This window comes from Tachysurus vachellii, chromosome 3 (assembly GCF_030014155.1).
Source record: "Tachysurus vachellii isolate PV-2020 chromosome 3, HZAU_Pvac_v1, whole genome shotgun sequence".
Taxonomy (NCBI): domain Eukaryota; kingdom Metazoa; phylum Chordata; class Actinopteri; order Siluriformes; family Bagridae; genus Tachysurus; species Tachysurus vachellii.
The window spans coordinates 2835241-2850240 of record NC_083462.1 but is presented as its reverse complement, the minus strand read 5'-3'; the positions used below and the strand labels follow the sequence as shown (position 1 = coordinate 2850240).

Here is a 15000-nt window from a genome sequence, read left to right as displayed (position 1 = left end):
GATATGGATTAGTACTGCCTTTACTTTCTGCATCTCATCTATAGCACAACTGTACATACAATTTAGTGACTTATTTGTATTGTCTGTGTGCTCCCTGTGATGGAGTCATCTGCAATGGTAACGTTAGCTAAATGTAACTAAACTACACATTAAAACAGTAGTTTATCCAGGACACAAACAGTCAGGGACTCACAGGGGTCACCTCCATCTCCTGGTGATCATCCTCTCACTCTCAGAACCACAGCTACATCATCTCCCTTCCTCCTCCCTTTAGAACCACTGATGGAAGCATAACTACTGTACACACACCGTCACTGGGAGCTCATGATGTCACATATAATAATGACAAGAGCATAATTTAATGCATCTCTAAGAAAAGTTCACTTGTTAGGTCTGTTGTTCCTTCAGGGTTCCTTCACCTCTCAGCACCTCCTTTATCTAATCACCTAAACAGTTAAAGGAGAGACATCACACTCTCTGTTGTTACACTCTCTGAAGGTTCCCTTCTGAGTCTAGTTTCTTCCTCATATCATCACAGGTAGTTTTTCCATCACCACCGTCACCTCTGACTGCCCTGGATTTCTTTAAAGATGCAATTTCCACTGTTAACAGTGCAATACAAATGAAATAGAATTGAATTTCCCCAATAGAATTGAATGTCCCCAAAGCCTACAAGCTGATCTGGTCAATGAGACAAATCTCTGAGGAAAGTCACAATAGTCCATTGGGTCTGATTTCCTTTTCTCTACGTTGGCTAGCACCAAAAAACCGACACCAAAATAGACCACTATAACTTCCAGTAACAGGTTTAAAGCCACGCTCTGCTGCAGCTAACTAAATGTCACACCAATGTCATGTTAGTTGCTTGAAGGTTCAGCCCATGAATGTTCATCCCACTCGCTACTGATGGTACAGCTTTGAAGAAGAAGACGTTTCTCATGCAACAAATGAAGGCCATAACCAATACTGGGACTTAATAATAGTTTGAGGAAGGATCTGTGGCTGAAGCTGACACAGGAGACGAGTCATGAGGCAGAGGCAGTGACGTGGGAAAAAAAGTGGAAGCAGATCCTATTGCTGGAGTGGTGTTAAAGTGTGTGTGTGTGATCAGATACTGCAGGTGACGGGAACTACAGGGTCTCCAAGGGAAACAAAATAAACTTTCTTATTTACAGCATCCTCCCTGACATGGTCATGTAAATGAATCATTATGTGAGTGAGGTGCAGAAGATGACCAACATCTGAGCATTCAGGAGTCTTCAGGAGTCTTTGAGAATCTTCAGTCTTGAAGAGTCTTCAGCAGCACTGTGGTATAAGTTGTGTAGACTGGAATGATGAGGTTTTTAAATAAGTGTTTGTGTTGCTCGGAAGAATAAAGAAAGACTTCACACTTCTGTTACTTGTTTAGTCACAGACTCCATGGCATGAGAAATAATAACTTGTTGATGAGCACGCATGAGCGATTATGGCCCTTTTCACTTCTTCTTTCTCTCTCTCTCCACCCCCCCCCCCCATGTCTTCCGCCCCACCTGCTGTTTTGTTTGCTTTCTCCTCGTCTCTTTTCATTTCATCCTCTTTGCATCACTATGTAAGTGTGTGTTTGTGAGTGTGCCTCTGTATGAAGGTGTGAGCTCGGATCTTGGAACGTTACACAGGGATTGAGAAAGACAGAGTCTAAAGGTGAAGTAAATGTGTGTGTGTGTGTGTGTGTGTGTGTGAGAGAGAGAATGACAGAGAAAATTATAGGTCTATAATCTTTATTATTAGCAGTAGCATTAGATTCTTCTTCTTCTTCTTCTTCTTCTTCTTCTTCTTCTTCTTCTTCTTCTCATTGTTATTATTATCATTGTTATTGTTATTATTATTATTATTATTATTATTTGCCTACTGCACCATTAAAACACTGAATGTTAGTCAAGGTTGTGCCTCATTAATTTGTTGTGCGAGCGCCTCATAATTGTTTTTTATTTATTTATTTATTTATTTAAATTGTAACTTTTTTCTCTTTTTTACTGATATTTATTTATTTTCTTGTCAACTCATTTTGTGCATAGTTTTATTTCTGTTTATGTTCTAACACTGTTAGACGTCTATGTGTGTGAATGCACAAGATGTTTAGAAGAAGCCGATGAGGTTTTGCACAAAAAGATGCTTGCTCGGAAAACTTTAACAGTCCTTTCCCCTGGGACATAACAAACACACACACACACACACACACACACACACAGACACACTTACACACACATACACACACAGTCAAACACACAAACACACACACAAACACACATACAGACACACATACAGACACACAAACACACACACAAACACACACAGACACACACACAGAAAAGCTTTAACGTCTCCTCAAGTTGATCAGAAATTCTTTAGTCAACTCAGTTCTGTTCAGCTTAAAAGCTAATTCTGTGTGTTTGTAATTATAATCTGTATTTAAGCATTTATATTTGTCTTATTTTCAGACATGAAAGTCAATCAGACCAGGGCCCTGAAAAACAATTCAACAGGTATGTGTGTGTGTGTGTTTGTGTGTGTGTGTGTGTTTGTGTGTGTGTATTTGTGTGTGTGTGTGTTTGTGTAATTTGAGAAGTTTGAGAAATTTCCCCATTGTGGGAGGAATAAATTAATAAATTTATATCTTATCTTAGTTATAATTTGTATTTAAGCAAATTTATTTATTATTTTATTTAAATGGTTACTTTTCATCTTTTTTACTGATATTTCTTTATTTTTTTGTCAAATCATTTTGTTCATAGTTTTATTTCTGTTTATGTTCTAACACCGTTAGACGTCTGTGTGTGGATGCACAAGATGTTTAGAAGAAGCGGATGATGCTTGCTCAGAAAACTTTAACAGTCCTTTCCCCTGGGACATAACAAACAAAAACACACACACACACACACACTCTCACACACACACTCACACACTCACACACACACGCGCACAAAAACACACACACATTTACATTTACAGCATTTGGCAGACTCTTTTATCCAGAGCGACGTACATAAGTGCTTAAAACTCTAACATTAGATACATTAATGCTGGATCACTAAGTTACATACTTAAGATACCATGAGTTTAAAACATTTGTTCAGAGTTACAATGAAAAAGTGTCAAAAGGTTTTTTAATTTTTTAATTTCTTAAATTTTTTTAAATTAATGCAAAAGATAATGAAAGAAGTGCTAGTTGAAGTGTTTCCTGAATAAGTAGGTCTTCAACCGCCGCTTGAAAATATCCAGTGACTCAGCTGTCCGGACCTCTAGGGCAAGTTCATTCCACCACCTTGGTGCCAGTACAGAGAAGAGTCTTGTAGTAAACTTACCTCTCACCCTGAGAGATGGTGGGACCAGTGGAGCAGTGCTGTAGATCTGAGGGTGCGGGGTGCAGTGCGAGGAGTTATGAGGGCTTTGAGGTAAGAGGGAGCTGGTCCATTTTTGGCTTTGTAGGCCAGCATCAGTGTTTTGAATCTGATGTGTTCAGCTACCGGAAGCCAGTGGAGGGATCACAGCAGTTTGGTGGTGTGGAGAACTTTGGCAGGTTGGAAACAAGCCGTGCAGCTGCATTTTGGATCATTTGCAGAGGACGGATTGCGTTCATAGGTAGACCTGCCAGCAGTGCGTTGCAGTAATCCAGTCTAGAAATGACAAGAGACTGAACAAGTACCTGAGCAGCCTGTGTGGACAGAAATGGCCGAATCCTTCTAATGTTGTAGAGAAGAAACCGACATGAGCGAGTCACATTAGCAACATGAGAGGAAAAGGACAGCTGATTGTCCATGGTTACCCCAAGGTTGCGAGCTGTGGCTGAAGGGGAGATCAGATCGTTGTGCAAGGATATAGCAAGGTCATGACCTGGGGATGAATCACCTGATGATCAGCAGGTCAGTTTTGCTAGGATTGAGCTTTAACTGATGAGCAGTCATCCATGATGATATTTCTGCCAGACATGCCGAGATCCGATCAGAAGCTGTGGTATCTGAGGGTGGGAAAGAGAAGATAAGTTGTGTATCATCATCATAGCAGTGGTAAGAGAACCTGTGTGAGGAAATAACTTCACCAAGAGATTGAGTATACAGGGAGAAAAGAAAAGGACCAAGTACTGAGCCTTGTGGGACGCCAGTGGAGAGTCTGTGTGGAGCAGATGTCACTCACCTCCATGTTACCTGATATGAGCGTCCTTCCAGGTAGGAAGCGAACCGTTCCCAAGCTGATCCGCAAATCCCAAGACTCCTGAGGGTGGATAAGAGAGTCTTGTGGTTGACCGTATCAAACGCTGCTGAAAGGTCAAGGAGGATAAGGACGGATGACAGTTTCGCTGATCTAGCAGCATGTAGTTTCTCAGAGACATCCAAAAGGGCTGTCTCTGTGGAATGAGCTTCTTTAAATCCAGACTGGTTGGGATCTTGGAGGTTGTTCTGTGAGAGATCGACAGACAGTTGATTATAGACAATGCGTTCAAAAATTTTTGAAAGAAACAGAGAAGTGATACCGGTCTGTAGTTACTGATGTCTGATGGATCCAGAGCGGGTTTCTTTAGGATGGGAATAACCCTTGCTCTTTTGAATAGGGGAATCCATACTCTGGGATGTAAGTGCAGTTAGGGCTGAAGTGAAGGTCAGGCAGATTTTCTCAATGTTCTCATGGTAGAAAGAAGCAAAGTCTTCTGCAGTCAGGGAGGATGAAGAAGGTGGAGGCGGGGGGTGAGTAGAGAAGAGATGATGTTGTGGAGCTTACGGGGGTCATGTGACAAAGCTTCAAGCTTTTCCTTGTAGAAGGAAGTCTTGGCAGAAGTCACATCTGAGGAGAACTTGGCCAGGAGTGTTCGGTAAGAATCAAGTTGTGATTTCTTCCACTTTCTCTCTGATGATCTTAGCTCGCTTCGATTGTTGCTCAGCACATCTGAAAGCCAAGGAGCAGAACAAGAAGTTTTCTTGGGTTTAGTGGACAGAGGGCAGAGGAAGTCCATAGTTGAGGAAAGAGATGAGAGGAAAGTATCTGTGGCCGAGTCCAAGGGTAGTGAGGAAAAAGACTCAGGATCAGGAAGGGAAGAAAGAGTGACAGAAGCTACAGAAGAAGGGGAGACAGAGTGAAGGTTGTGGCGGATAAGAGCGAGGGGGTGAGGGGTAGTTTTAGGTAGGATAGGGAGAGTGATGGTGAAGGATACCAGGTGATGATCAGAGATGTGTAGTGGGGAAGCAGTCATATCTGTAGCTGGAGAAAGACGGGTGAAAACCAGGTCCAGGACATTGTCTCCTTTGTGTGTGGGGATGTAGCTCTCGAATGTCAGGGCGAATGAGTGGAGAAGAGTCAGGAGGGAAGAAGATTGTCAGAGGGGAGGTTGAAGTCACCAAGCACCGTCAGAGGGGAGCTATAAGAAGGGAAAGCAATAAGCAGTGTGTCCATTTCTTCAGTGTGTCCAGTGTGTCCACACCAACAGACGCACATACATACACACACACACAAACACACACACCCACACATATACACACACACAAACACACACACAGACACACACAAATACACAGACAGATGAACACACACAGACACAAACACAAACACACACACACACAAACATACACACATATATACACACACAAACACACACACACACCTACACACACACATATACACACAAACACACACAGACGCACACAAATACACAGACAGATGAACACACACAGACACAAACACACACACACATACACACACACAAACATACACACACACACACAAACACACATACAGACACACAAACAAACACACACACAGACACACACACAAACAAACACACATACACATACACATACACACACACAAACATACACACACACATACACACACAAACACACATACAGACACACAAACACACACACAGACACACACACAGAAAAGCTGTAACGTCTCCTCAAGTTGATCAGAAATTCGTTTACAGTCAACTCAGTTCTGTTCAGCTCAAAAGCTAATTCTGTGTGTTTGTAATTATAATCTGTATTTAAGCATTTATATTTGTCTTATTTTCAGACATGAAAGTCAATCAGACCAGGGCCCCGAAAAACAATTCAACAGGTATGTGTGTTTGTGTGTGTGTGTGCATGTGTGTGTGAGAGAGAGAGACATTACAGTGATAAAGTAACACAACAGGTATTTGTGTGTGTGTGGGTGTGTGTGTGTGTGTGTGTGTGAGTGTGTGCGTGGGTGTGTGTGAGTGTGTGGGTGTGTGTGTGTGTGTGTGTGTGAGAGAGAGAGAGAGAGAGAGAGAGAGAGAGATTACAGTGATAAAGTAACACAACAGGTATTTGTGTGTGTGTGTGTGTGTGTGTGTGTGTGTGTGTGTGTGTGTGTGTGTGTGTGTGTGTGTGTGTGTGTGTTTGTGTGTGTAGCTTCTAGTCCAGACTGGCTGTTGTATGTGGTTCCTTCTATAGCCTTTGTATTTGGATTGATACTGTTCTCACAGATCTACAGAACACAACGTCGCAGAGAGAGTGAGTACACACACACACACAGACACACACAGACACACACACACACAAACACACAGTTGAGTGAAGCCATACCATCTTGTGCACACTATAATCTCTGTCTTTGTCTGCAGAAGCACTTCAGCGAGTTGCTGCACTGAAGAACGTCATGAACACAACCTCAGCTGGACACACTTACACAAGGTACACAAGGTACAATGAACACACACACAACTGATTATTGTGAACCTAGTGCACATTGTTACAGACAGGACGAGTAACCAGGGGTGTGGTTATGAGCTCTGGTGTGTGCTGTTCTGCTGGGTGACTCAGTGACGGGGTGATGAGAACTGAGAAGAAGAAGTTAAAGTGAGAGAGTGGGGCAGCTGCTTCACACTAAACTAGATACTTAAACACTGGCACTGTGTCCTACATGCTGACCAGAGGTGGGTAGAGTAGCCAAAAACTGTACTCAAGTAAAAGTACTGTTACTTCAGAATAATATGACTCAAGTAAAAGTAAAAAGTAGACATCCAAATAATTACTTGAATAAGAGTAAAAAAGTACTTGGTGAAAAAACTACTCAAGTACTGAGTAACTGTTGAGTAACGTCTGATTTATTTTTTAACACGACAACAATCAGACAGACAAAAATACAAAATAATCTTTAGGCAAATTATGGCTCATCCAATCAATAAAATAAATTAAAATTAATTAATTACAAAATAGTTTAAATTAAAATAATTCAGGTAAATTCAAGTACTTAATAAATAAAATAATAATAAATAAAAAATAAATACGCACAAGTAACACAAATTTCCAAACCTTTATACTTTTTTACCAGGCAGAACTAGAACGAAGCAGGCCATAAATTCTCATAAACTGTGTGTGTGTCTCCAGTGACAGAACAACAGAAGGAAACACACACACACACACACACACACACACACACACACACACACACACACACACACATTTCATTTCTTTTGTGTTGTGATTGTTGCACATTTGATGCCTTGATGAAAGGACAATAATAATGAAATACATCTCTACTCCTTTAATTAATTTCAGGAAGCCTCTAGAACTTTCCTTAGTTTCAGGTAAACTAAAGCTTCTGCTTGTAAAGCTGTTTTTGTTTCTCAAAATATCTTCCTTCATGTTCATCAGAACAAAGAGATTTATACAGGTTTGTAACAACATGAGAGTGAGTAAATGATGACAGAATTTTCATTTTGAGTGAACTATCCCTTTAAATATGTGTGTTCGGCGCTGTAAGAAACGACACGTCTGACGTCATCTGTTTGTCGGTTTATAAAAAAGCACATAAAAAAGAGTACAGTTTCTTCTTCACAAATCTACTCAAGTAAAAGTAAAAAGTATAGTGATTTAAAACTACTCCTAGAAGTATAATTTTTTCAAAAACTTACTCAAGTAAATGTAACGGAGTAAATGGAACTCGTTACTACCGACCTCTGGTGCTGACGGGAGGTAACAAGCTCTCATTCAGTGATGGACATCTGCTTTAGCCCAGTTTACTTTCTGAGCTCATTTTAACCAGACCCTTTTACACACACAATCACAGTAGCTACATTTCCATCCAAGGACGTTTAAGCTGATGTGTGTTTGTGTGTGTGTGTGTGTGTGTGTGTGTGTGTGTGTGTGTGTGTGTGTGTGTGTGTGTGCGCACAGTCAAGGACCCTTAGGAGCAGAGAATAAGGACTCAAGCAAACTGCAGGACTCGAGCGAAACAAAAGGAAACCTTAAAAAACGTAAAACATTTCTCACTGCATATTAACTGACACCACAGAGACACACTGTAGAATTCTGCATTCTGATTGGTCAGAAGTTGTAGATTCATTCTCTACAATATACGTTATCGTTTCTATGGTAACAGCTCATTTACAGGGACTTGTATGGACTTAATGTCCGTGTAATTCAGGAAAGTGTGTGTGTGTGTGTGTGTGTGTGTGTGTGTGTTTCCACAGAAGAGGCTCAGTCTTATGAGAATGTCACATCGATAATCTACAGTAATGATGATAATGTCAACTACTGTGTCCGTCAGGATGAAGGTCAATATACTCTTTCTTTCTTTCTTTCTTTCTTTCTTTCTTTCTTTCTTTCTTTCTTTCTTTCTTTCTTTCTTTCTACTGCATTGCTAGTCTACATTCTTACTGGGAGGGGGATGTGGGAAAGGTGTGTAGAGGGTGTGTGGGGGGTATAGAGAGGGTGTATAGTGTTAATTATTTATTTATCTATATTTACTCATGTTCACTGTCTCTGGTGTAGATTATATCACTCCTGATGCAGACGCAGGCGAAGTGACAGAAACTGAAAAATCCATCTACGTTCAACCACTTCAGAACCTTACAGAGACTGGTATACACACACACACACACACACACACACACACACACACAAACACACACACATACACAGACACACACTCACTCGCTCACTCACTCACACACACATAAACACACTCAGAGACACACACACTCAGACACACACTCACTCACATACACATACACACACATTCAGAGACACAGACACACACTCAGACACACACTCAAAGACACAGACACACAGACGGACACACACTCAGAGAGACACACACAAAAAAACACACATTCAGAGACACAGACACAAACACACACACACACTCAGAGGCACAGACACACATGCACACACACAGACACACACTCAAATAAACATACAGACACACTCAGAGGCACAGACAGACACACACACAGACACACACATTCATTCATATTCTCTCTCTCTCTCTCTCTCTCTCTCTCTCTCTCTCTCTCTCTCTCTTTCTATGTAGACGGAGAGTCATATGAAAACATGGCAGGGTGTGTGTACGCTCATCCTCGCCAACCAACAAAAAAGACTGTACTCAACATAGAGGATGATGGTAGTTTTTAATTACACACACACACACACAGACACACACACACACACTTCGTACATATTCACAGTGCATTATTCTTTCTGCCCGTTTCTATGTAGATTATATTAATCCTGATGGAGAGAATAAACACAACCTGGATCATACAGACACAGGTGTGTATGTGTGTGTGCATGTGTGTGTGTGTGTGTGTATGAGGCATGAACCTTTTCTTCTTGTTGACTAAAATTATCCACACTGCTTCATCTTCCTCTCTCCATCTTTCTTTTTCAGAATCTTATGAGAACATGGATAGTTTGGCGTGTCCTAACACCAACACACACACTGTGGATGAAGGTGAGCTGTGTGTGTGTGCGTGTGTGCGTGTGTGTGTGAAATATATCTGCAGATTCTAATAACTGTGTGTGTGTTTCAGGCTGGTATGAGTGTATGGACAGAAGACAGATACAGAGTTAACCACAGACTGCATGACGATGATCATGGGTATAAATATCAACGCCTTCAGGAACCTGTTCTGTGGTGTGGAGTAAACAGAGAGAAGGCTGAGGAGCACAAGTGCAGATGTTATCACAAACTCCAGAATCTCCTCATTTAGAAAGTGCGAAGTGTGCGAAGAGAAAATGCTGCCCTCTACTGGCGGGATGCAAGATGTATAAAATATTTATCCTCTGTTAGTAACCTCTGAGTTAGAATCTCCTGATGGAAATCTCCCAGCTCTGTTTTCAGACCATGGCACAGGAGCCTCTTTATAAAACCATGATATAATTTTACAAATGATCATTTTTCTGTTGTACGACTTGTGATGAATAAAAAATGGATTACTAATGAATTATTTCATATCCGTGTTGTATTCATAATGTGACGTGTCATTAAGTGAAAACGTGAAAGTGACGTGACATACGGCTAAGTACGGTGACACATACTCAGAATCTGTTCTCTGCATTTAACCCATCCAAAGTGCACACACACAGCAGTGAACACACACACACACCATGAACACACCTGGGCACACTCAAGGGCACCTCAGTCGTGGTGTTGCCGGCCCGAGACTCAAACCCACAACCTTAGGGTTAGGAGTCAAATTCTCTAACCATTAGGCCACGACTTAACCTTATTACTGCATATAAAAGGTGACAATAGGGGTGAGAGGACGAGTCCAGTAAAGAGAGAAGAGGAAACCAGTGGGCGGAGTCAAGAGGTGTATTAAATACATTTATTACCACTTAAGACATTTCATAACCAAAAAGCAGACAGTAGGGAACCTCAAAACAATGTGTGTGTGTGAGTGATACAGTTTCTTCATTATTTTCAGTGAAAATAATATGAATGTTTAATTCAGATCAGATGAAATCAGACGGTTCCAGATCACTTTACTATGTTTCCAGCTCTCACTCGCACTACACACTCCATCACTGTAAAGGCCTGGATGCTAAACTAGAGTTAGAGGAGATCGCACTTGTCAACAATTCACTGTTTCTCCAGGACGTCAATGACCACGTCACTGTTCTGCTAGCGACTTAGCATAAAAATATCGATGGACAAAATTCACAACTGGACGTTTCTCCGGGGTGACGGACGCTCTTCTAGCGTGTTAGACAGGGAGATGACAAACAGAAGAACGTGTAGTCTAGTTAGTCAGCCAAGTGATTTCCAGGATATTTAACTGAGCGACGATCGAGTCGCAAGTTAGCAACAAACACTAATTAGCGTTCCAGGGGCGTTAAAGACTCTGCTACTGTCTTCAATTCACTCACTGTGCCTTCACTTTAAAGTGGATGAGGACGTAGTACTGGAACAGTGTGTGTGTGTGTGTGTGAGTGAGAGAGAGAGCAGGAAACATTAAACAGTGGATATTTATACTAAAGTTTGGATGACTTCCTGCCCCACCCCCACCTCCCACCCCCCCTCAGTCTCAGCCCCAGTTGTACTGGTCCTCAGCTGTAGTGGGCAGGATGTCAGTAACCAGCCCGGTGCCGATGGTCTTGTTCCCATCTCTCAGCGTGAACCTCTGTCCTTTCTCCAGCACCATGGGCTGCCTGAGGGTCAGCGTCAGAGACGTGTCCTCACCCGGCATCACCATCTCCTACACACGGACAGATGAGGACAACATTACAGTGAGGCACAGAGAGGTGTGTAGGGGTGTGTGTGTGTGTGTAGGGGTGTGTGTGTGTGTGTCACCTTGTCATCAGGGAGTTGGATCCTGCAGGCCATGTCCCAGGTGAGAGAGAACATGACAGGCATGAAGTTGGTGACGAACGGCTTGTGTCTACCACCTTCCTCTTTACTCAGTATGTACACCTACACACACACACACACACACACACACACACACACACACACACACACACACACACACACACACAGAGTAACAGTAAATACAGATTGACCCTCAGTGCATAACGATAAAGAACTCACCTACTAAATCAAATGAACTAAATCAAATTTGCAAATCAGTAAGTTCTAGAAATAAAGAACCCGTCACTTATGACCTAAGTAATATATGACCTCCGACACACAAACAAACACATAAACAAACACATAAACAAACACACAAACACACACCTGAGCTTTGACTTTCTGATGAGGATGGACAGACCCCGGTTTACACATCACCACGCCTCGTCTCATGTCCTCTCTCTTCATACCACGCACCAGTGCACCAAGGTTATCACCTGCTTCAGCACGATCCAGAGACTGGTGGAACATCTCAATACCTACACACACATACAGACGCACACACACGCGCACACACACACGCACACACACATACAGACGCACACACACGCACACACAGACAGACGCACACACAGACAGACGCACACACACAGACGTGCACGCGCGCACACACACACACACACACACACACACACAGAGATATACAGTTTATGTTTGCTCAGGAGTGTTTAAGAACAGAGACAGATGTTCAGTCTTTCTGATCAGGACGAGTGTCTCTGCTATGTGTGTGTGAGCTGTCTATCACATAAGTGGGCGTGGTCAGAAACAGGAACAGACAGGGACAGTTTGGTGATGAGGATGGTGCAGATCTCTTCAGACACTTTAAGCTCATGTCACTATTCCTGACACACACACACACACACACACACACACACACACACACTCACCTGTGACTACTGACTTGGCAGAGCGGTTGTGTCCCACAAACTCACACTCATCTCCTTTTTTGATCACTCCTCTCTCCAGAGTGCCCGTCACCACCGTACCACGTCCTGCACGCACACACACACACATAGTGTTACACAAACACTCCATATAGAATGTAGCTCACTCTCTGTGTCACACACACACACACACACACACACACACACACACACCTGGTATGGAGTAGACTCCCTCGATGGGCAGCAGGAAGGGTCTATCAAGATCTCTCTTGGGTAAAGGAATGTACTCATCCACCACCTCCAACAGCTGCATGATGGAGTTCACTCCCAGCTCAGGCTGCCGGTTCTACACACACACACACACACACACAGCGTTACACACAAACACTCCATATAGAATGTAGCTCACGCTCTGTGTCTCTCAGACACACAAACACACACAATGAGCTCTAAGTGTCACGCTCCCACCACATCCCCCAGCTCTCTCTGTCAGTACCTCGAGAGCGCAGAGGGCGGAGCCACAGATAACGGGCGTGTTGTCTCCGTCGTAGCCGAACTCGCTCAGCAGTTCTCGGATCTCGAGCTCGACGAGCTGCAGAAGTTCGGGGTCGTCCACGGCATCTGCTTTGTTTACGAACACCACCACGTGCTGCACGCCGATCTGACGAGCCAACAGCAAATGCTCACGCGTCTGTGGCATCTGACCGTCCGTCGCTGCCACCACCAGGATACAGCCGTCCAGCTGAGCCGTGCCCGTGATCATGTTCTACACACAGGATAAAGCTTAGAACACGTGATATGTACATAATGTCGTATCTTTGGGTATTTGGTTCATTGATCAGTATTTATTTTTAATAAATAAGACACAGGCTGTCTTCAGCTCTGTCCTTCTCTCTAATCAGCCACCTGTCTGTCTGTCCATCTGTGCGCCTGTGTGTTTGCGTGTGTGTCCATCTGCCTGTGCATCTGCCTGTGCTCTGTCTTCCAATTGTTTAAGTGTGTGTGTGTGTGTGTACCTTGACATAGTCAGCATGACCCGGACAGTCAGTGTGAGCGTAGTGCCTGTTTGCAGTCGTGTACTCCACATGTGAAGCGTTGATGGTGATTCCTCTGGCTTTTTCCTCAGGAGCGTTATCAATGTCCTCATATTTCTTATATCGCGCTCCACCAGCCTCAGCCAGCACTGACACACACACACACACACACACACACACACACACACACACACACTAAAAAAGGGATCCTCAGCTCCAGCACAGACATAGTGTTACCTCTGCGTGTGTGTTACCTTTGGTGATGGCGGCGGTGAGCGTGGTCTTCCCGTGGTCCACGTGTCCGATGGTACCGATGTTCACGTGAGGTTTATCTCGTGAGAACACCTTCTTTGCGTCGGCAGCGAAATTCCTCCGACTGAGAGGAACTGCACACTGAGACACGACAAATTTATTTATCCTGATAATTCAGACTCATTAATCTATAATAATAATAATAATAATAACAACAAAAAACACTCATTTATCTAGAAAATATATCTAGATATTACTGGAATATTGAATATGGAATATTGGGTGAACTGACCAGTTTGTAGGAGCTGTGCAGCAGACCCGGGGACGACAGCTGGAGCGCTGAATAACACGGACAGGACAGGGCAGGACAGGGCAGGACAGGGCAGGACAGGGCAGGGCAGGGCAGGGCAGGACAGGGCAGGACAGGGCAGGGCAGGGCAGGACAGGGCAGGACAGGGCAGGGCAGGGCAGGGCAGGGCAGGGCAGGACAGGACAGGACAGTGAGAAACATGAACACAACACATTTAGGTCATTCATGATCAAAAGGCATAACATGGTGGGAATCGGAAGCTGGACCTACTTAAGCCTTACTTATAACAACATGTTTATGATGTGGAGGTCGAGCGGTTAAAGTGCAGGGTGACCAATAGATAGGTTGTGAGATCGAATCCCACGTCCACTACACTGCCACTGCTGGGCCTCAAATAATCAGCTGTATCACGAGATAATAATAATAAATGTCTGCGAAACACTGGAAGTGTAAATAATGCAAATGTTTGTTTTCATGAATATGTAAATTAGTTCATTTACATATTTATCCAGACTATTAAAGCTCTGCAGCAATGTGGGGATTTTAGGACTAACTCAGGATTATGAGATTAATTTAGACCCTGTTTTTAATGGTGGTTGTTTAACCCTCAGTGTGTTTATTACTGTTTAACCCTCAGTGTGTTTATTACTGTTTAACCCTCAGTGTGTTTATTACTGTTTAACCCTCAGTGTGTTTATTACTGTTTAACCCTCAGTGTGTTTATTACTGTTTAACCCTCAGTGTGTTTATTACTGTTTAACCCTCAGTGTGTTTATTACTGTTTAACCCTCAGTGTGTTTATTACTGTTTAACCCTCAGTGTGTTTATTACTGTTTAACCCTCAGTGTGTTTATTACTGTTTAACCCTCAGTGTGTTTATTACTGTTTAACCCTCAGT

The 15000-nt window shown here is 42.9% G+C and overlaps 2 protein-coding genes and 1 pseudogene across 4 annotated transcripts in view; 2 read left to right on the top strand and 1 right to left on the bottom strand.

The window, feature by feature from the left end:
- Window positions 1-15000, top strand: part of LOC132842591 (uncharacterized) — a 522997-nt pseudogene that overhangs the window by 20987 nt on the left and 487010 nt on the right.
- LOC132842574 (uncharacterized) lies at window positions 1526-10216 on the top strand. Of its 3 annotated transcripts, none has more exons than XM_060865309.1 (12): window positions 1526-1680; window positions 2478-2522; window positions 6040-6084; window positions 6399-6500; window positions 6611-6680; window positions 8166-8245; window positions 8462-8545; window positions 8763-8852; window positions 9304-9393; window positions 9489-9542; window positions 9661-9723; window positions 9803-10216. In XM_060865309.1, exons 2-12 carry the CDS (start codon window positions 2480-2482, stop codon window positions 9841-9843), a joined length of 762 nt encoding a protein of 253 aa, XP_060721292.1. In that variant the 5' UTR covers window positions 1526-1680; window positions 2478-2479; the 3' UTR covers window positions 9844-10216. The 3 variants fall into 3 exon arrangements, with proteins under 3 accessions (XP_060721292.1, XP_060721291.1, XP_060721293.1); XM_060865308.1 differs by having other exon boundaries at window positions 6611-6689; XM_060865310.1 differs by lacking the exon at window positions 6040-6084 and having other exon boundaries at window positions 1527-1680; window positions 6611-6689.
- The window catches only part of tufm (Tu translation elongation factor, mitochondrial), a 5019-nt gene continuing 605 nt past the window's right edge, over window positions 10587-15000 (bottom strand). The window contains exons 2-10 of the mRNA XM_060865307.1: window positions 14085-14131; window positions 13795-13933; window positions 13523-13689; window positions 13003-13272; window positions 12720-12852; window positions 12510-12614; window positions 11950-12101; window positions 11566-11685; window positions 10587-11470 (exon numbers count right to left, since the gene is read on the bottom strand). Coding sequence (XP_060721290.1) covers window positions 11300-11470; window positions 11566-11685; window positions 11950-12101; window positions 12510-12614; window positions 12720-12852; window positions 13003-13272; window positions 13523-13689; window positions 13795-13933; window positions 14085-14131 — 1304 coding nt within the window. The 3' untranslated portion in view covers window positions 10587-11299. The remainder of the gene's footprint in view (window positions 11471-11565; window positions 11686-11949; window positions 12102-12509; window positions 12615-12719; window positions 12853-13002; window positions 13273-13522; window positions 13690-13794; window positions 13934-14084; window positions 14132-15000) is intronic.

What these genes read in the sequence shown, in the direction of transcription:
- LOC132842574 (XM_060865308.1), top strand. Translation starts at nt 2,480, where the DNA reads ATGAAAGTCAATCAGACCAGGGCCCTGAAAAACAATTCAACAG. An exon ending in AACACAACGTCGCAGAGAGA is followed by an intron (nt 6,501 to 6,610) that starts GTGAGTACACAC and finishes CTTTGTCTGCAG; the next exon opens with AAGCACTTCAGCGAGTTGCT. An exon ending in CACACACACTGTGGATGAAG is followed by an intron (nt 9,724 to 9,802) that starts GTGAGCTGTGTG and finishes TGTGTGTTTCAG; the next exon opens with GCTGGTATGAGTGTATGGAC.